At 40.5% G+C, this 21,968-nt stretch overlaps 1 protein-coding gene across 1 annotated transcript; it reads right to left on the bottom strand.

Moving 5' to 3' along the window:
• Window positions 1-14,897: 14,897 nt before the first annotated feature.
• Window positions 14,898-20,009, bottom strand: sdf2l1 (stromal cell-derived factor 2-like 1). The gene is made up of 3 exons (XM_029509838.1): window positions 19,792-20,009; window positions 17,048-17,244; window positions 14,898-16,902 (listed from the first exon to the last, which is right to left on the bottom strand). The coding sequence occupies exons 1-3, from the start codon at window positions 19,967-19,969 to the stop codon at window positions 16,624-16,626; spliced, it is 654 nt and encodes a 217-aa protein (XP_029365698.1). The 5' UTR covers window positions 19,970-20,009; the 3' UTR covers window positions 14,898-16,623.
• Between the last annotated feature and the right edge of the window lie 1,959 nt (window positions 20,010-21,968).

The raw sequence follows: 21,968 nt of genomic DNA, 5'->3' as shown, positions 1-21,968 counted from the left end.
ACACCACAAGCACAAGCAGAGGCGAACGTGAACGCGCATTCCTTACATAGCATCTACAGTACGTCATGGCGGACAGGTTTCTTCTCAAAACTCGGTGGCAGAGTAAAGAAAGTAAAGGAGCTAACAGGGCTAAAGCAGCCAGTGTGAGTCCTCCTGGCGCTGCAGTCCAAACCCTGGACGTTTCCATTACACGTCAGTGATATTTAAAGAGGGGCTTCTTCTTGCTCCTTGCAGCCCATATGAGTTACATGTAGGCTACGTGACAATAAAATATGGAGCTGGGGCGGGTGGGGGTGGCAGAAGTGGAGTGGAGGTCTTTCTTTGCTCAACTCGCATCAAGCCAGCTTTGATGACATGAATAAGGGAAACGCTGTTTCATATGCATCTCACTGAGCTCCAGGGCATGGAGAAATAAGCCACATGCTACAGGCCAGAGTCCTGGAAACGAACTAAAAACGGCCTTTTGTGATTTTTCTGGTCTTCTGGCAGGATGGATCATCTCTGAACACGTCAAACACAAAACACACCCAGCCGTCGGTGCCCACACGGAGGGCAGGGGAAGAGAGGGGAGGCTGCTGCTGTGGAGGCGAGTCTTTCCCACCGGACAATGCAATTATTTCAGCTCCATTGGCCAGGAATGCTAGATTTCACAGGCCGCTGCCCTCCTCCAAGCGTCCACCGCTGCACCTCCAGTTAGCCCCGTCGCCTTTAACCTTTTCCCACCCTGACCGTCCCCTGCCGGCTCTGGCCGTATGGACCCCGTCCTCCCTACACCGGACCTCTGATGCTGCTTCAACATCCATTTGCACCAACAGTTCGGAGGAAAGCGAGAGAGGGGTGGGGGCGCTTCGCCTCCATGTCCTTCTCCAAGAAAGTTACTTTATTTACTGCATTTTGGAAATAACTCAAGCCCGTGAAGTGGCCGAAGTGTGAACGACCAGATGTGTCCTGGGAACTGGCTTAGCCCTCATTCACGCAGAAACTGCAGCAGTGTGGGCTGTGTCCACGTGTATTGTTGAAAGTCAGGGTGGTCTTTGTGTGGACAGGACGGGACAGTCCACCATCAATGACCATTTCTGTCTTAAGGGAAGGGACTTCTGCAGCTGCTAAAGTTGCTGACTGCTGATTTTTTTTTTTTTTTTCGTTCAATTGAAGGACAACAACATCATGCAGCACCTCTTAGGCGGGTAATGAGAAATTTGTGAATGGAAGAAGGAATTTGTGTTCATTGTTAAAATTAAACTATACAATGTCGTCCCCTTGGTATGTGACCAATCCCGAAGGTGATGAGATAAATTTTCCACCAATGAGGACAGAGACAATTGCAGAAACGGACCAATGGCTGACTGGCATGCAAATAAGGAATGTGTCTCTGCAAGAGCTGAATGTCAACTAGTCAAAGATGGAGTCCGGAGCTGGGAGGCCGTGAGGTTGCCAATGGACGAAATACCGTTTTTCTAACCAAGGAGCCATCACGCCTCGTGAAGCGTCACTTCGGTTGAAACGGAAGTGTGAGAGGTAGATGGACGGTAACGGACAGGACGTTTTCCTCGGTAAAGTGGAAACTTGGCTCCGTTGTGTTTCCTCAGTGTGTTGAACTGTACGGACTGGCCTCCATCCGCCAGGTACCGTTCAGCGGAGCCGCTGCACGCGCGAGGAGAGCGCTGCTGCCACGGGGCGGAGATGGCGTGAAGCTCGCGGACAGGCGTGGTTGTCGGTGGGTGTGATTGGCCGCGGAGAGGCTCCGCGAGTCTTCATAGCTTAAAACTGTGTAGCAGCTATTGTGTGTGTGTGTGTGTGTGTGTGTGTGTGTGTGTGTGTGTGTGTGTGTGTGTGTGGAGAGAGAGAGAGGCAGTAGTGGGGGGTAGAGAGAGCGCGCGGATATGTGCGCGATAAAGGGTGTGATTGACAGGTGGGTGCCAGTGATTATTCCTGGCTCCAAACTGAGATATCCAAACTCAGTCAGTTTCTGTGAATACGAGCTAAAGCTCCCGTCCTGCCGGGAGTCCACCAGGGCTGAGAGTGGACCGAGCAGCGACTCATGAATTACACAACCTGTATTCATACACTTATTCAAATATTAAGTCAATATTTAAAGCCCGCAGCTGCAAGTGTCTCATTTTAATAGGTTGATATTCGGGAACCCTCAAACACGGACGACCATTTTACAATGAAGAAAAACACCCTCCAAAGGCCCTCGTCAGTGTTTTTATTTTGCAATAAATAGGCTGCTTAAATGAGCGTGGCTTCACAGTATGGCTGTGTGGCCTGTTGTCAGACAAACATGTGCTTCCCCTTCAAAATGCACTATTTTCCCGGCTTCACGAAGAATAAGGACGGATCGAGGCTGTGACATTTTCCCCACAAACCATCGTCCCTATATTTGTAAGAGTCGCGGTTGAAGCTGCTCCTCACCAGAGGAATGTGTGTGTTTCTGCTGCAGTGTTCAAACGGAGCTAATGCTGTGTTGTCATTTAACAGCTACACACTGGAGGAAACAACTTTAGAGCCCAAATAACCGTAATCTCGTTATTCGGGCAGGAAAGAGCGAAGTCTGTCACTTGGAGGTATTTCTCGGGGATTATAGAGGCTGGAACGAGCGGTGGGAACCAGGAAAGTTGACCTAAATGGCGGTGGTCTGTCGGTGGTTTACTTTTTTTTGTTTTTTTTTTTTTGCATATGTGTTTTGTGAGGGGAAAATAAGCACGATGTGCTTGATTGTAAACTTCTCTGAAGACTGGAAATGATAAAAACCCTCTCAGGCCTGATGCCTCGGTTTCCTAAAGGAGCGGGGTTTCAGATTGCCACTTTGACTAAAGGGACAGGAATAGCAGGTATTAAATGAAGGTTTCTGGTATTGTATCACTCAATGTGCTCTTTGCCCTATATGTTTTCTCCACCCTCGTTTCCTCCAGGCGAAGTCCTGAACGCTGCCTGTCTTCAGTCAGGCCACAACCCATAGCTATAGCTTTGGCTTGAATTTGCCTACATATGACCACCCCCAACCTTCCAGGACGGATTTCTAGCCTAATGCTGACCAGAACAAATCATATGAAAGGAAACAGCCCAAGTGTCCCCTTATCAGCAAAGATTAGCTGATATTTTTATTTCAAAGTGTTAAGTAAAAAGTGTTGCATAGCTTAACGTTTCCAAACAGGCTTCCCCATTTTATGCCTTTTACACCATATAGGCTGCATTGTTATCTAAACCTAATAAGCCTATTCAGTTATTTCACGGCTGCTGCTTTGCTTCTATGTTAATAGCTGTTTGGTGGTAGGCACTCATATATAGCCCCGTACTGTCCACCCAGTTTAGTAATGTCGGAGATGATGGCTTGCATGCTGGCTTTTTGAATAAAAATTGTACGGATTTGAGGAGCAGTCGTGTTGTCCAAGGCCCTTTTTCTGTTGTACTACTGTGAAATCAGATGAGCAGTGCAATATTAAAAGGGCATTGGCTGACAACCACCCCCCTTTCCCTCCCTTTCCTCCCCTACCCCCACCTCTCCACACACACACACACACACACACACACACATTTACCCCCACCCTCCGTTTCCCACTTCCTCTTCTCTCAAATCTTTCTTACATGAAAATACAGAGTTGTCTTTTACTAGTGTCTTGAGCTAAGACTTAGTCATAGCTTTAATTTATTTGGACATGTCAGTTTGTTCTGTGGTAGCCCATATCTTCAGTGGTGTGTGTGTGTGTGTGTGAGGTGTAGCTTCCAAACAGACAATATGTGTTTGTCCCAGTGTGCAGAGGTCAGCTGCTTTGACGATGTTGCACTACTGTACCATCCGCTAAAGCAGTGCAATAGTATTGTCATAGCATTCGGCCTTCGCCCTTCACTACAGCAGCAGCAGCACAGCGAGAGGACAGATGCTGCTCAGTGGATAAAAACAGACAGGAGTATAGGAACCTTTGAGGAGCCTCTGTAGGGTCTTAATGGAGGCCTCTCTACCCCTTCCCCTGGATTCACACACACACACACACACACACACACATTTCCAGTAACAATCGTATGACATACATTAAGAGAAGTATGGAGACATTTTTACCACAGCTGGTCTCACTGGCCAAGTGTAAGGTCACAGTAATACATTGGAGAATCACTTAATCCAGTTCCAATAGTCAGTTAACATCAAAATCTGTGTTATGAATAGAAGGAATTTCTTATGAGTGCAGGAACTGTTGACACAACAGCTACTTATTTTATTAAGTCTGTATAATCAATAATTAGACTGTTGAATGTCCCCTAGTCCACAGTTTTGGAACCAGTGGCTAAACCCAGATGTCCTTGACAGGAAGAGTCTGTAGCTTTACTATTCAACCATGCTGCATTATTAGGCTGTATTTTACCCTGGGAGATATAGGGTTTCTGGACCACTCCTTCTGAAAAAAAAAAAAAAAAAAAAAAAAAAAAGAACATTTTGTTCACAGAACTTCAGAGGCAGCCTTGGTTTGCATTGTAGACCACGTGTCAGATTAAGTAACATGCTTTGAGGTCAATTTCCCAACTTTTCACACGTTTTGTTAGGCAGCGTAATGTGTTGCTATGTCTTGCCCAACAGTGTGAAATCATATATAGGAAATATGGGATCAAATTTACCTCAAGATTTTTTCTGCCCTCTGACTTTACCAGGATTAAGATTCACTTAAATATTTCACCCACATCAGAAATGAACTCAAACTAATATCTATATCCATAATATTTATAAGTGATTTATTTTTAATGGACATTAATCTTAATAGCACACTGTAATAATTATAGGAACAGGAAGTGTATAAAGGACAGTTCAGTAAAATCTATTATTTATTCATTTGTAGTGTGATTTTAAGTTAACTTAATGCAATGATACTCAGCTTGCTTTCATTTACAGTTTTATTATTGCTAAATATATTTTGGAATATGCAGGCCTTTAAAAATATATACTGTGAAGAAACCTGAAAAAAATCTGGGTTTTATCTGTTTAAGTGTGTGAAAATTAAAAAAAAAAAATCCATTAAAAATATGCTTTCAAATTTATTTATCTGGAAATATAGGTTATTTCCAGTTTTAAAAAAGTCTCTATTGTTTCTCTTGTTACTGAACCTCACACAGTATAAATGTCTGTTTTAAAAAAAAACAGAACAAATAAATGAGACTTAAAAAAAAGCTAACTGTAACTCTCATCCAAAATTTAATTTAAATGTTTGACTCATCTTCACCTTCTTTCCACAATGTCTGCAGTGTGGAAAGTTTGTCCCAGTACTGTTGGCTTTTTTACTTTCACCCTCAGTCCAATTCATCTCAATCCAGATGCATTAGATTTGAGCCTGAAAACTGTTCCACTAATATTCTGGCACATTAATTTGCTATAGGATGAAACTCTGGACATCCAGTCTGTCTTCCTTTGTTCATTTTGATATTAACATAGAGTCCTGCTTCCTGCACAGCACTGTCCTAATAATGTATCAGAAGGTGTAGTGACACTGTTCCAATGTTGCCTTTATACAGACAGAGAGTTTTTTAAAACATCAACCTATAGAAACTGTTGGCATCAACTTTCAAGGCTTCATGTAAACTCACTGCTGCAGGAAAACAGGAAGTGAACAATTTTCTTAATCCCTGTTTTATAGGAAATGTAATGAGGATTTTTTATATATAGGTTGCACTATTATTATTATTATTGCCTTTGACCTTTGCACCATATAAGGTTATTCCATAGATATGATCTGCTGAAATTTAATTAAAGACTGGAAAAAAGGAGGTGTTAAAACTCTTTATTATATATATTCTCTCTCTCTCTCTCTCTCTAATATAAATAAATATATATAAATATCTATACATTTTATTTAAGAGCATTTTGGGGGTTTTTTTCTAGGGTGAAAAGAATATCTGTGACACGCCTGCATGTTTGTGTGAAGCACAGACCTCTTTTTCTGCCTCTCTCTCTGTCTGCTTTTGAAAGTATAATTTGAGTGTGCAGGCTTGAAGAAGTCACGGTGTGGGTGGGAAAAATGGGGTAAGTTTCCTATTTGGGGCAGGTCGTAGGGGGGATGGGGCTCCTTGTGAGGAATGTGGAGGGCAGGGCCGCTTTGTGTGTGTGTGTGTGCACGCCTTAGAGTACTGGAGTCTGTAGCGTCATATTTAGCCACTGTTTTGCAAGAAACTTTGGAATTTGCTGTTTGTTGTGTCTCTTTAGTGCTATATTGAGATAACCTCTTCTTTTTTCAGTAATATGTAAAGCTGCTTTTTTTTTAGGTTCACAAACATTTAATGAAGCCTTGTGCGATTTAAAAACATAAAGCTTGTGTCTTAACAATTTTGAATTAATTTAGTTTGAATTGTTTCATGACTAACTGTTAACCTTTTTATTTAATGAATTCGGCTTGCTGAATTTTGCTTGTTAGCAAAAATGTCTACATGAGGAAAGTTGAGTCTTGGCAACACAAGACCTAAAGCTTTTTTGAGGCCAATATTTCTCAGGCAGAGAAGGTCATAGTTCAAATATCCTGATTTAGTTTAGCTTTCCACCTCATGGAACATCATATTTGCATTTGTTCATTCACACTGTGGCCTCTGTGGGATTTCGAATTGCAGTTCCTGTTAATTCCACAACAGCTTCACATGTAAGCGCTCAAAACCTCCATCAGGTGAATGGGGCATGTTTCCAAATGTGAAACACTAAAAATTGCTGTAGTCAGAAGTTAATAGAGGAGCATCAGCATGCAGAAGCTTGCCTTTTTCCATTGTGCTGGCAGGCAAATACCAGAGCAGACAGGATCTATATGAATTGTAGCCAGTAGTGATGGTAAATGGTGAATGGACAAGTGCTGCATGTCTCCTGCATGGTTGGCCACAGCAGCCCCATCAGGCTCAGCAGTACATGGATTCAGGTGTAAACTTATCTCACCGACATTTAAACACTGATCATATTGTTGGAACTCAACAAATACCTAACAAATAAAATTTACTATTATTATTATTTATTATTAATTTATGATGTCCACAACAACAAACCTCCTTTGTAGCTCATCATCCTCCAGTTCGATTGGCTGAATGAATAATAAATAATTAAATATGTTTGGGGGTTAGTGTGTGTGTGTATGTATGTATGTATGTACAAACTCACGCACACACATAAATATTGCAAGTAACTAACTAAGTTACCATGTTGAAAGAGTTTCTTTGGGCCAGTGTGAATTTTCAGAGAAAAGGAGTAATTTAGTTTATGTTATTGTTGAAGAATTCGGGATGTTCGTGTGGCTATAAATGATCTGTACTAAATTAATTATTGAGCAGCCAATTCAGTAAGTAAATGAATCCATTCATTTAAACAAAATGAAGAAAACAATGATCGGTTCTTGTTTTTTCAACTGAGAATTTTTTCTGGTTAGATGAAATGGTCTGTGTTCTTTGAATCAGACTGAGACATTTGAAGACATCACTGTGGACTTTGGCATCTGTGATGGACATTTCGTGCGGCTATTTGAGATTCTGCTTAGTTATCTGTGATTCTGCTGAATTATCGAAGACTGTGCTTATTGAAAGATTAAGGTGTAGTACAACATTTGGATATAAGTAGAATCAGGGTGAAGCATTCATTTTGCATCATTTTGAGGCCAATGTTAGCGAGTATCTGTAACTAGCTGTAAATATAAGGTAGCAGTCCTGTTGAGGTGGGAGTATTGCAGGTTATGACTGAACTAAATTTCAAAATAGCTCTAATTATGTTGCTCTTGATAGTGAGCTTTGAAAGATTGCAGTCAATCATCATAAGATGGTAAGGAACAATTTGAACGTGAGAATTGCATGTTGATAGGCGTTATTTAATGATAGGACCTGTGCGTTTTGTGAATTTCACTTAGCTTCATTCAAATAATAATGTTTCATTTGAAGAGCAGATTGTAGATGAGCAGAGGGCCGGACCATTTGTAACAGAGCAAAAAAAGGAGGGGTGGATTTTTCATGTTTGTTGTCTCCAAAATATTTGGGTTTAATGAGAGTCAGTGTTGCCATTGAAAATAGTACAAACTCCTCAAAAAAAAATACCAAAACCTGTTGAACTTCCAGCTGCTTCCTCATCCCTAATAAATTGAAAAGTGGTGGTGACTTTTGAATAACGTGTGCACGAGAGAAACTGAAAGACAGACGGGCAGGAGGTGCTCTTGAATGTGTTGTCAAAGTAGAGTTGAATATTTTACATTCATATGACGTGTTAACTACAGATATGACCTTTGCCCACTGCAACACACATATGAAGGTGAGTTAGTGCTGTTTCCCTACACACCCGTAAACTGGGGGTAATCTGAACCGGACCTGAACCATCACATTTTTCAAAATCTCCAAAACATCTCAGGAAATTAAATTCAGACCTTTTATGCATCCAGTGTAAAAACAAGAACCTACAGGTCATTTTATAATATTGAAGGAAACTCAACTGATTGAAAAAATCAAGTGTGTTTCTGATAAAATGGAAATGTAAAGTCTTTGTTAATGTATTTGTTACATTTAACAAAATACTCAGGGTCATTATTCACAGGAATATAACCAAGGAGGACATTTTGTCTTCACACTGGCCAATGTAAAAAGAAACAACTTCATGAAATCATGAAAAATCTTTAATATCCTCAACAAAAAAGTATATGTGGTAATAATAAATCAAATCAGATTTATTTGTATAGCTCCGAATCACAACAAAGTTACATCAAGGCACATTACATATAGAGCAGGTCTAGACCAAACTCTTTATAAAATTATAGCCAATTAAATTAAATATCAAATATATGTACAACATACCTTGTACATTGCATATAATAGATTAAATAAAAGAAGGAGAACTGGAATAAGCTTCATGAAAATCTGTTAGAGGCTTCTAATTATTATTTTTTTATTATTATTTTATTGATTACTATCTCCAGGTGTGATGTGGCCACTATTTCTCTGTTAGGTCCACACCCTGACAGAGTGCAGCCTGCTGTAATCTTTTTTTTTTTTTTTTTTTTTGTAAATGCTAACAACAGTTTGAAAGACGGTTATTCTGAGTGTGATTCTCATGTGCAAAACTCAAAAGGGTGATGCTTTCCAATGTCTTCATACGGTGGAAAAACTACTGCTGATGTTTCAGAAGAACCAACATTAATGCCATTAATGTTGTTGTGATGTGACATGAGTTTTGTTGGTATTGTCTGTTGTTCAGCAGTCAAAGCACAATTCCCTCTGCAAAGCATGCTGGGAACTTGACTTACTGAGTCCTCTCCTGGCATTTGTGGGTTTGTCGTTTAATTCCTCCCTTCTGTCTCCTCTGGTCATTCGTGGCTCCCTCTGTGAGAAGAAGTGTGTTGTGTCGTGTCCATGTCGCCTTGCAGACGAGACCCTATCAATATTGCCTCTGCTTTCATTGGAGTTAACAGAGTAGTGCAATATTGCTTATAGGGTCTTGACTCTGAGGGATGATCTACCTCCTCTTGTCTGTTGTGCAGCTGAGGTCACAATCAGGTTGCTCCTGTTCGTGTCATTAGATCACATTCAGGTTCTGAGTGACACAACGCTGTAGCTTTACTGAGTGAAAAGCTTTGTCTTTATTGTGCTCACTCAATAAATGTTATTGCTAATGAGTTCATTTGAACCCTCTTCACCGTAAGAGCTTTTGGCTGAAATAACTACTCCCTTAACCTGATGCCTTTTTGAAATGCATCATTCACGTCCGTAATCCTGCAGCTTTAATTTGATCTTGTTGAAGTCACCACAGGAGTTTGTCACTGTAAACACAGGCACTGTAATGTTAACAAAGTTTGTGTCTGACTACGTTAGGAATGATTCTGGAAATGTGTCACAGTTTTGATTGTTTTGTTGATACATCTTTGGCAGGTTAATTGTTCCTCAATTTTTGTTGTTCAAATGTCCTGGAAATGCCCCAGTGAATTTGTACTTACACATTTATAATTAAGGAAATAGTCTGGTGACAGATTTCCTTAAATACAATAAAATACTTAAAGGTTGGTGCACCCAACCTACCCCCCTATATATTATTACTTAAAGAGATCTCTGTGTGCTGGTCCAGTCTTAGAGGTGTTCCTGTCCACAGGAAACTGTTTTCATCAAGAGTGTTGTGTTGAGTAAAAAGTCACTGTAATGATAAATGATCAATATTCAGAATGACAGGAAAACTTTTTCTGGACAGAAATAGAGCATGTTGTGAAATTCATCCTACCTGTCACAAGTTTTTATGAGGCAGAAACATTAATTTCCACAACAGACAGCAGTTGTTTTGTTTTGTTTGTTTGTTTCTTTGCATTGTTTGAGTTTATGAATTGTACATTATGGATTAAGTATTCTGCTGTAGCTTTATTTGAATGAGATTTAAAATGCTTCTACCTGACTACCTAAAAATAGAACGATGAATCTGTGCACATCTGTTAAAGCCAGAGGATGCTTATTTCAGATGTGAGGCCACCTACAACCAATAGCTGCTGCTGACGATTTTTTCTCCAGCAGTGATGGCACCAACATGAAGCCTTTATGAACCCATTATTAAAGCTAGAATCCAGTTTTGGAGGCAGTGGCATTCATCATTAAACTATTAAGCAATTATTCAATTATGAACATTTTCGGCCTTCACTGCCATCTAAAAGCTATTTCCCTCTGATGGTTGTCATCATCCAGCTATTTGTGATGTACGGTTCAGCTCAGTCATTACTCTGCTCAGACCTGAAAACCAAATATTTAAATTGCATGCTGTGTTTTTTCAAATTTAATATTTCTTTATCCTTCAAAGCCTAAAAAAATCTAACTGCAGTTTTTTTCAGACTCACCAACATTAAATTGAACAAAAGTCTGTTGATCCAATCTTGGATGTAAAAGGGGACTGAGGGCTCACAGTCAAGTTGAAGACTCTGTCCTCCTCCTCCTTTGTCACCATCTATGGGACGCTCTCTGCCTGACACTCTTTCCCTGTTGCACTACTGTGGGAGCTGCAAAAAGCAGTGCAATAATGAAAGGGCATCAGTCAGTTGGGTCGATCCTCCTCTGCACCCTCCAACCTGTCCCAACCCGGTAGCTCCCACCGCCCACTGTCTCTGCCCACCTTCATCTTGTGAGGATGACTACTTCAATAAATGCAGCGCTGAATGAAGTGGTGGCATTTGTGTTTTTTCTAAACTTTGTTTTGATGATGATGGGATGCTTGGGGGGGGGGGGGGGGGGCAGGTAACACTATATGCTGGTGAAAACATGGACACCATAGGTGCTTTGGGTTTCTCACCAGATAGGATAAAACAGGACAAAACAAAGTGTAAAGCAAAAGAGTCATCGAGACACATGGAAACATTGATGGAAGGAAATCACAGCAATATGAGCTAACTATATTTAAAGTATAATTCCCGCAAATTAGTCATTTTCTCCCTGTTCAAAGATATGTAGCCATACAAAACACAACCCAGGGGAATCAGCTCATCTTGCATAATAATTTACAATTGTTGATTTCTAAAAATTTTAATTTTATCATAAATATATTATATGAATATAAATCATTAGACACAGAGGTCTCAGACACACATTAAAGCTGGACTAATAAAAATTAGCACCAGCTAAAGGAGGGAAATATTGATTTTGTGATGTGGGTGAAAGAAAGAAAAGAACAGCCTGCATAACACTTATAAAAATATTTCAGTTTAAGAAATTTGCATTGGTTTTATTTTGAAAGGAAAGGAAAATGGTTCCAAAATTTAAGTGTACAACAGGTCAAGCTGTAACATTTAAGCATAAAATGTAAAATGACCTGGTTTCTTTCATTCCATCAAACAGATGTACATTCAATACAAAAAATCCTGTAAATATGTATTTTGACTAATACACACAATAGAGAGAAATGTTGCAGTACAGGAGGGCAAAAATTTATTCCAAAAATAATTCAGTGAAATTGATGTGATATTGAAGGTGTGGTGCCACACACACACACACACGCACACAGCTACAAATACAATCTCTGTGTTTATGAACACTGGAATTACTGTAACTGTCATTTTTTATACCAAGAAGAAGTTTAAAGTAAAATACATGGCAAGATGTAAGATCTTTTGTTCTGACATTTAATCTTAAAAAGCTTTTTCTTCTTTAGCTTTTTCTTCTTTTTATAATTGAAAACAATTGATTTGTAGAAAAATAGGCATTTATTTGTGTAAAAAAAAAAAAAGTTGAACAAAGAAAATGTAAAAAATTCTTTATTTGAAGAAGCACCAAACTGTACCAAGGTGGTTTTAATCACCTTTGGATGAAACTGTATTTTCGCATCTGTCTAATGTAAGCATGATTTAAAATAAGTGGGACAACACCAGTGATAAGAGGAGAAAACCAGCTAAAACAATGGTAATACATTCCAAAGGTTTTACTTGTATCATTGAAACAACTAAATCAAAGAAGCCGCCCGAAGTTGGCATGGATTAAAGTCATGTCATGGTTTTCAGTTTCACCTGTTCTATTCTCCCCCTGCGCCCTGCTGGCTGTGAAATGGTAAATAAAGATACACAGTATGCAGACTGACAGAATGTCAATCATGTGTTGCTCTCAGTCTACAGAGAAACAGTGAGATTGGATCAAAATAGAGGTTCAGGAACATTACAATCACAGGCCAGATAATAGAACCACACAGCACTTCCTCATCTGAGGTGGGTGGTCACATTTACATTTCCTCTGCTCTGCCTACTGGGAGTTGAGGAGCCTGGGAACCTCTCCCTGCAGCCCCCCCCCCCCTCCCCACCCCCCTGCTTCTGAATAAAAAGCACATCATGGACACACAGTTGGCCCTGTTTCCAAACACACCGTGTTTCCTCTGCTACACAAGTCCATGATGTCTTCTGTTGCCTCTTCTGAAACGTCAGCAGGATGCACAGAGAGCTGGTGACCAAAGTACAAAGTTACAGCTAAAATATTAGTATTCTGAAAAAATGTTTTTAAATGACCTTATTTTAGGTTTGTATGTGACAAACAGCCTATAAATAATTAAATTATTGCCCACTCCATGATGGAAACTAAGAATCATCTTGCATGCGCTCAGAGAACCGGACCAAAGATAGATTTACCTCTCGAGTTTAAATGGTACATTTAAAGGCAGACTGAAGATCATCATCAGCTTTGAAGGATTTGAACTCGATTGTTTCAACCCGTCGTGTCTAATTCGCTGTCGGGACATTTCAGTGTTGAAAACTTTCAAACGAATGCGTTAAATGAAAGTAAATGATGATCAATGGGACAGAGCAGGTTCCTCCTGATTCCTGTTTTTTCAGAGTCCTGGAATAAATCAAATCCTTGATCTTGAACGAGATAGGTTTCGTTTTCTTTGACATATTCACATATGAAAAAAAAAAACTAACAAAATTAAGAAAACATCCTAACTTATTCTAAATCACACGGAATCATTTTTCTTCCTCTCCCTCTGGTCGTTCAAAAGAAGCCCATCAGCATCGGACTCTGCTGAGACTGAGCCGGATTTCTGTCCCACAGTCTGAGCTGCAGCAGGAGGCAGGGACACATCAGAGCCACTGAGGAATCGAACACAGACCACGTTCAGATCCAGAACAGGCTCTCTCAGCTCACACACTGAGCTTTGAGCAGCAGCTGACGCAGATGATGCTGCTGAGGATCACTGGGATGATAAAGATGAAGGCAGGAGAAATCCTCCCTGCTGCTCCAGCCGCAGCCCGCTGACGGCCATCTGCCGCCCCCTGCTGGAAGGCAGCGGCATCAGACGGTTTGCATAAAAAAAGCAAAATACTCTCAATTATTATTTAGTCTAAAGACAAAAACGTACGTCAGAATTTTATTCAACTTTTCATTTCAAGAAAAACAACACCCCAAAAAACAAACGAAAAAACAAACAAACAAACAAACAAAAAAGAAGTAGCTGTCGTGGTCCAACAGCTTTTTTTAAACCATTTGTTTGCTTGTTTTGTTTCCCAACTGAAAGCAAGAAGAGTGAATTAAAAAAAAGGTTAATAGGGTTATAGATGCATACCACATGACCAATAAAAGGGCTATGCTAGAAGATATTCAGCCATTTAGTCATAAATATATTATATGAATAATGTCACTTTCAACTTTAAAGTGATCATAATACAAGTAGCTACTGATCAAAGGGTATGGCCGGTGTTTACTGAAGTTAATATGAAGAGATGTGGGCTACACAGGAGTTTTTTCTTTATAATATTCATAATAAAGACACTGTGAAAGTCTGTTAACTTCTATGGAGGCTGCTGACTGTTAATGTTAATCACAGTCATTTTAGTGTTACTTACCAACAATAAAAAGTCTTTCCTGGCATCCATTCATTGTTCCTCTGGAAATTTGACCCATGGTCTGGAGGTCTGTGTCTCTGTCTGTGTCCCCAATTAACCCTGCATGTCCTCACTGAGAATTTCTTGATGCAGGACCAAGTACCTGAAAGGGGATCAGTGCAGCTTGCAGATAAAACCTAATTCATGGTAAATTCTGACCTCAGCTATGGCAGCAGACCCCCCTGAAATGTAAAACCAACACCAACTGACTGCAGTGGGACAAGAGGGTGAAGAGGCATGATGATGTAGGGGCTCATGGTGTGTGTGTCCCATGTGTAGCCCCCATCCTGGCAGTATGATGGGCCAGGAAGAGGAGGGGAGGAGAGGAAGGACTGGCCTGCAGTGGCGCTCCACCCTCAGGCCGGCCGCTGGTGATGCAGCCCCCCATGTCAACCGCCTGCCCACCTTCATGTCAAAAAACAGGATACTGCTCCTCTGCAGAGTCTGTTTGCATGGAGCACTGGTTGAGCCAGATTCAAAATAAAAACACAGTAAAGCCTTTCTGTTTCTGAATGTCTCCTGTTATAATTGTAATGGTACAAATTTGTGTTTTCAACATCAATCAGTCATGTCACAGTATTCTTTCTCTTGTTCTGTGCCTGAGGCATGAGGTGGAAATATAAAAAGAAGACCAACCAAATTAAAAATATGAAATGTTAAATGAGATTGGATGAGCCATATATTCCAGATGTGTTCATACACACCCTGTGTGTGCTTCACATCATAGCTGCTGTTGAACGAATAAAAATATGCCAGAAGTCACTATCTATAATCTATATAAAATTATTTTTATGAAATAAAGCACTACTTAACACGATAGAAATATTATTAATAACATTCATGTGTTAACAAATCCTGTGATTTACAATACTAATAAATAAATAATAAAAGAGAAAACTACGATAAGGTTTTCCTCCATGTTTAGAGCAGTGTCCCTGCTTCATAAACACATTGTTCCTGAGGACGTATTCTCACGTGATGTGATGATGATGATGATGATGGTTGTGGAGATGGAGACCATCAGTGACCCTAACTGATAACCCTAACCCCCGATGACCTGTGGATGGAGGTCAAACCCACCTTCATTGTTTCGCTGGCAACACTTTTACAAGGCACACCTGCTGGGTTGTAAATATTTTATTTTCCTTTCCAAATTTAACATTTAATACAAAATTTCCCTGTAATATAGAAATTACATTAAATAGCTTGAACGCAGCTTGAATTTATAGATTTTTTTCCCCACTGGCTCTCAAATCTTTTACCACCAGTGTCCTCTTTAGGTCTGAATCTGCTGAATGTGTAAGATTATTTGAAAGGGAAATGGTGAACATGTTCATGCTGTTGATTTTAAGGGATGGTGGGTCCATCAGGTTTAACAGCAGGAACAGGGGGACTGTGGGACTGTGTGAGGGTTAAGGAAAGCCGAATGACTACAGAAACTTTTCATGAAAACCTGGTCCAGAGCATAGACTGCTAAGCTTCACCTTCCAACAGGACAGTAAAAATAATAACCAAGACAATGCAAGGCTTTGGGACTCTTCTGTGAATGTGGCTCCATCAGAGTCCTGAGTTGACCCCCAATCGAGCATCTCTGGACATACTCGGGTCTCCAATGACCTGACGGACTGAGACTGTCTGCAGAGAAGGGGCAAAGCTTGTGGTGTAAAACACAAAAAAAAACTTGAAGCTGGAAAAATGCTCTGAAAACATCAATGTGACCTGTTTTGAATAGATTTGGAAAGATTTTGTCACTTTGTCATCATGAGATGTTGAGTGCAGAGTTATGAGGGAAAATATAACATTGGCAAAAAGTGAGGTGAGGATGTGAAAACTTTTGATGCTCTGTAAATATTCTTCTAGTCTGAATCCTAAACTCCTTTCTTAGAGAGATATCAGAAAATACACCAAACCTCCAAAATGTCCTCTCTGCAAAGGTCTAAAACTCACACTTGTCCTCATTATGTGACATGTATGTGCCCACATACCCATATGTGTGCACACACTGTACACATTGGTTCTATTTGACACCAAACCCAACATTTCTACTAAACCCAGTTGTCTAAGCAGCCTGGACTTTCTCTCTGATTATATCCTACAGTGGAAACCAAAGAAGAGTCAAGTTCATGAGGATAAGCAACCTACAAAGCCCCTGACCATCTTCAACTGGAGAAGGAACCCCACCATCCCGTGCCCCACTCACATCAGTCCGATATCATTCCCCCCTGACGACATTTGGTCCAGATGAGACACACAACCACCCCAGCACACACATCAGTGCACATGTGTCCATACTGCACTGGTGATGATGTCAGAGCTCATCGTGGCGCACCAGCTCCTGGCTGGGCTGTATGAAGACGCCCTCCATGGCACGCCACCAATTGTGCTGGTTGGAAGAGCTCATGCCATGCACCTCACGTTGGCCACGGATGGGGTGGCCGTACTGCTCGCCCGTCACGCTCAGGAACACGTCCGTGCCCACGTGTTTGAAGCGTACAGTTTCGTCACGCTCCCAGTAGGTGCCATCACATTGCACAGCCCACACATCCAGGTCATCACCCTCACCATTTTCCCCAAAGGCGCTAACTTCCTGCAGGAGACACACACAGAAGGAGAAATGATTGTAGCAAATGAGTTTGGCCACTGAACAGATCCTTTTCTCTTCCTTCATATAACAGCTTCTCCAAAAGCTGCACAGGTATAACGATGAGTGTGAGAGTGTGCTGCGGTCAGACCTGGTTATTGGACAGCGGTGAGCTGAAGTGATGTGTGTGGAGGTTTCGGCCGGTCTTCATGTGTGTAATGCGGATGGCCTGGCCACACTTGATAGCTACCCCACGCTGACATGGACGGTTGGGCTTCCCACGAATCTGCCAATAACTGTTGGCATCATCTGCGTTTTCCACCCCAGTTACGGACTGCTGTCCACTGCCTACACACACACAAACACAGACAGACAGACAGCACCAAAGTTATGGATAACAGACTCGATCGATAGATAGATAGATAGATAGATAGATAGATACTTTATTTATCCCAGACTGGGAAATTGCACTCCACTGAGCTCTATTCAACAGCAGACAGAAGACATAAGTTTTAGCTTAGACAGAAGCGCACTGTGCTGAGCATCGTTTCAAGGTTATATCCGGACGTAACGTCCCTGCAGTTCACATCTTAAATAGCTGCTGTTATACAAAGTATAAGTGGCTGCAGATGTTGTAGCCAACTATAGAATGTGTGATGTGTGTTCTTCTGGTTTGTATTTATGAACAGGGCTTTCTCTGGTGACTCAAAACGGTGCAGATTCCACCTTGTTTACACAGACTCAGACTGCTGGGTAACTGTTGGCAGAGTTTTTTTTCTTTTTTTGCACCAAGACTAATTTCTTGTGTCTTTAAAAACGGACAAAACAATGATGATAAAGTAGTGAGTGGGACTTTCTCTGCAGTATTTCTACTGAAACCTGCTTGGTTAGGGTGCCAGGCAGTGACGGTCCATAGCTGTGTGAGATGGATGAATGATGACAGCCCTCCAGGTTTCATTATTCTCGCTAACTTTGGGGTGCCCTGTTGATCTGGGGCCTGTGCAGTAATCAAGCTTTCTTGCAATTCATAATATAAAGAGCTGCACGGATGATGTATTTTAGGGCACAGATAGTATCAGTTTAGCATCTGTGGTTTCTACAGCATTGGCTGGAGCCAATCCCAGGTCACTCTGGGTGAGGGCGGGGTCACCTTGTACAGGTCACCAGTCCATCACAGGGCCAACACACAGAGACAGACAGAGGCCAACAACCACTCACACTCACACTCAGACCTACAGACAATTTAGAGTCACCAATTAACCTAAACATGATGTCTTTGGATGGTGGGAGGAAACCCACGCAGGCACAGGGAGAACGTGTACAGACAGGGCCTGGTAATTGAAAGAACAACTTTGTTTATGTGAGGGAACAGCGCTAACCACTAGACACAGAGCTGGATAAAAAAAATAAAGAAAAGAAAAAGAAACAAAGAATCTCTGTTCCATCACTGGCTGTTTTAAACCTCTTTTTCTTATTTAAGGATATGCCTATGTGAGAATTTAATTGGGTAAATAATTAACTTGTCATGTGTGATTCAACATGTGCACTGATATGAGGTGAAAGTTAGAGTTGGGCCATTTAGCCAGTTTTGTTGCACCAACGTCCAGCTTTCACAAAAAAAATAGACAATTAATTGAAAGTGAGTCATCTTCAGTAGTTATTCTCTGACTTATTCATCAGATTTGACACCAAGGTTGAGAATACATGTGCAGTTGTATTGCCTGAACACTGCTACTGTTCAGCCTGTTTTTCACAGGGGACAAATTATCTCTTTCTGTGTGGCGCGGAGATTGATTTGAATACAGAATATTCTGATATCACTTTCAGGTTCTTCATCTGAAACAATGTGCACTTCCATTATCACCAACCTTGGCAGGTGGCTGCAGCACGAAACTGAATCGTGTGTGAAACAGAGCCTTTTTCACTGGCTTCTCAATCAACATCTGCATTCTACTGCCATCTGACATTTACATCATTCCTGCACCGCTTCATCACTATACTGCTGTTAAACTGCAGTTCATTTCATGTCGACTTTACAGTTACATTAAACTTGTTGGCATCTTATCTTTGCGCATTAGAGCTAATTTACTGATAAATTACTGTTAATATTTGCACTTTTGTCCACATTATGATTCTACATATTCTACATACATATCTTTATATTTACTATTGATTTATTTCTATTGTTATTCTTGGTGATTTAAGTGAATGTTCCTCACTGTTAGTTAACATCTGTAAAAACAAACAAACAAACAAAAAAGTAAAAACAAACAAACAAACAAACAAAAAAAAAACAACCAAGGTAAATTTTTGGATGAATGAAATCAAATAAGCTGCTGGTCTTTCAACAGTTGCAGCATTAACTTTATAACAGCTTTTACTTTGTTTTGTTACTTTAGTTTGAGAATGCAAAACCCAGCATTTGAAATCATGTCCAAGGTTTTGAATCTGGTAAAGTAGGCAGGAAATTAGACATGCCGCTGACAGACTGGAGTCAGATTTGAATGGTTTCTGGTTGACATCCTCCTTGCTGATCCTGCCACTCATCGGGGAAACCTAAAACCAAACTAGTTAGAAAATAGAGTTGTTGTTTTTTTTTTTTCAAATAGAAGATTTATTTCTATTAAATAAATCAGCCTGTTGTTGTTGTTATTGTTATTAGCTCAGCTCACCTGTTCACCTGTCTCTGACCGCGTTGGATCGCCTCCATAGACTCAAATATTGTACAACAAAGCTTAATTTAACACGCTCTTGCATACACTGATGATCTAAATGTATTTATGCGCTTCACGGACGCCTGCAGTCGAAGCTCATTTGAACCGTGTGATGGTGAAATAGGTGTGTGGGAATGAGCTGGATGTGTCGGCCGTCGGCGGCCCCGGACTGATGATGTACCTGAGCCGTACTTGACATCGTGGGAATGGAGCCGGACGTTGTGCCTGGTGTTGAGCAGCTTGACCAGCGAGCCGCAGGTCACGTAGTTCAGCTCCGACTCTCGGCCCTCAGCGCCGGACCACAGCAGCACAATCAGCAGGGACTGGACGAAGACGCGGACCGACACTAGTATCTCCATTTTGATGCCTCTCTTCTCATCGCCGACAAGCACAGTCTCTTTCAAACACTACTGCTGCGCTCAGCCAATCACAGCGTGACAAGTCCCAACAGGAGGAAGTAAATGTCGGCGTGTGATTGGTCGAAGTAGACGCTAGTTCCTGGTGATAATGGTGACGATACACGAGCTGCCGGTCGGACGGATGGACGGATGGACGGACTGTGCTCATCCTGACATGCCTTAAGTTGGATTTAATAGGGTTAGTGCATCATCAGTATAAATAGTGAGGTGAAATATCTGCACTTGCTTTATTTCCCCCTGGAATCTCTAAAAATCAAAGCATTACGAGAAATCAACAACTGCATGTCCAGATTCATTTTACACCCAGATTATTCACCCAGATTACTCAACAGGAAGCTTTGTGATGTAAATGTGAACACAGAAGAAGTCATCTATGCATCTATCATCGATCAAGTTATCCGTGCAACATCTCACAGTTGATAAACTTGGTGCTGCTGCTCAACTTATTGATTTTCAAGATTAACTTTAGTTTCTCAAAGAAAATTGCCAGACACCAAACTAATACTCCAAAATAATCTTAATATGTCTTTGTTGAAAGTTGGTGCCTTTTATTCTTCATAAAATTGTACAAAAAACATAACTGCCTCAATAATTATGAAACACATTCGGTCAGGTCTTTCAGAAAAAATGTTTTCTTTCACTACATGAAAAAATAAAAACATTTTTTATTCCTTCTTTGAACATCACATTGAACACAGCACATAAAAAAAATACAAATTTCTTTATGTGTGAAGAATAGCGAAGTCAAGCAACACTTAAGAGTGTTTGAAAATGTTCATTTCATACTTTCTTCATTCAGTTCATTCTATTTAACACTATGGCAGGGCCTTTGTGAAAGAGATTAATACTAATTTGGGAATAACGAAAAAAAGTTTAATTATTGATAAAGCAAACAAAAGCTTGATTGATGGTTACTTAAAACAATCCCATCTCACATATGCTGCATTTTTTTCAGTGCGATACATTAAAAAAAAAATGCTCTTTGACAGAAAAACAGACTCAGTATGTGTATAAAAAAGGTGCACCATAATAAATCCCTATGATATTAATGGGCTCCCCTTTCAAAAAACGTATGATGCTGTTCATTTAGAAACATAACTCCTTCAGTCAATCAGTCCTGAATAATTTAATTAGCGAATGTGTTATTCAACAGTAATAGACAGCTACTCTGTATTTCTGATATTTCTGGTGTTCCCTCAAAGGATGAGGTAGGTTCATAGGTTCCTCCTAGAAATGTACTTCTACTATAAGCAGCATAGGATATCCTCAGTATGTCTGCCCGAAAAATACTCTGAGGAATAATAGGTGTCACATAGGTTCGGATGAGCAGTATAGATAATGAGATGAGAGGAATATCTTATATTGCATCTGTGTGTTTTATAGGCTAGGACAGGTTCGGGAGCTTGCATACAATACTCTCTACATTTGATTAAAGCTAATGTTTGTGTAAATGACCACTAGATGGCACTGTCAGGGAGCAAATTTCAACCTGTTCCAATTTTCGGTGGACTGGGTGAAAAAGAAACATTTCAGTGTAAACGTGACTTAGTGAAGTTTTATGTAGTTTAGTATTCTTTTTCCCTTAAACCTGATCTAATCTGATGATTACAACCCCGCGGGAGAAGTAGAAGAAGTTAGATTGTGCTGAAGTCTATGTGAAAGGGGCCCCACTTGTCAATTGATTCATTTGACCAGAAAATGTTTTCATAATGATTTTATGTACTCGGCCTCTACTTTCAAGTGTTCAAAACAAAATGATTTTCATTTTCTGTCAAAAATGGTCCAATTTAGAGGAAAATAGAGCAGAAAGCAGTTGGACGAGGACGAGGATAGAGCAACAGAACAGGTGAGATCCCAATACCAATGAGTGACGTCACAGTGGGTTGGCACTTGACCCTGACTGGTGTGTCATGTATCTGACTGTGTGGTTCGTGTGAGA

The sequence above is a fragment of the Echeneis naucrates genome, chromosome 9, assembly GCF_900963305.1.
Source record: "Echeneis naucrates chromosome 9, fEcheNa1.1, whole genome shotgun sequence".
Classification (NCBI taxonomy): Eukaryota; Metazoa; Chordata; class Actinopteri; order Carangiformes; family Echeneidae; genus Echeneis; species Echeneis naucrates.
Note: the sequence above shows the minus strand (reverse complement) of the source record. Positions and strands in the feature narration are given on the sequence as shown.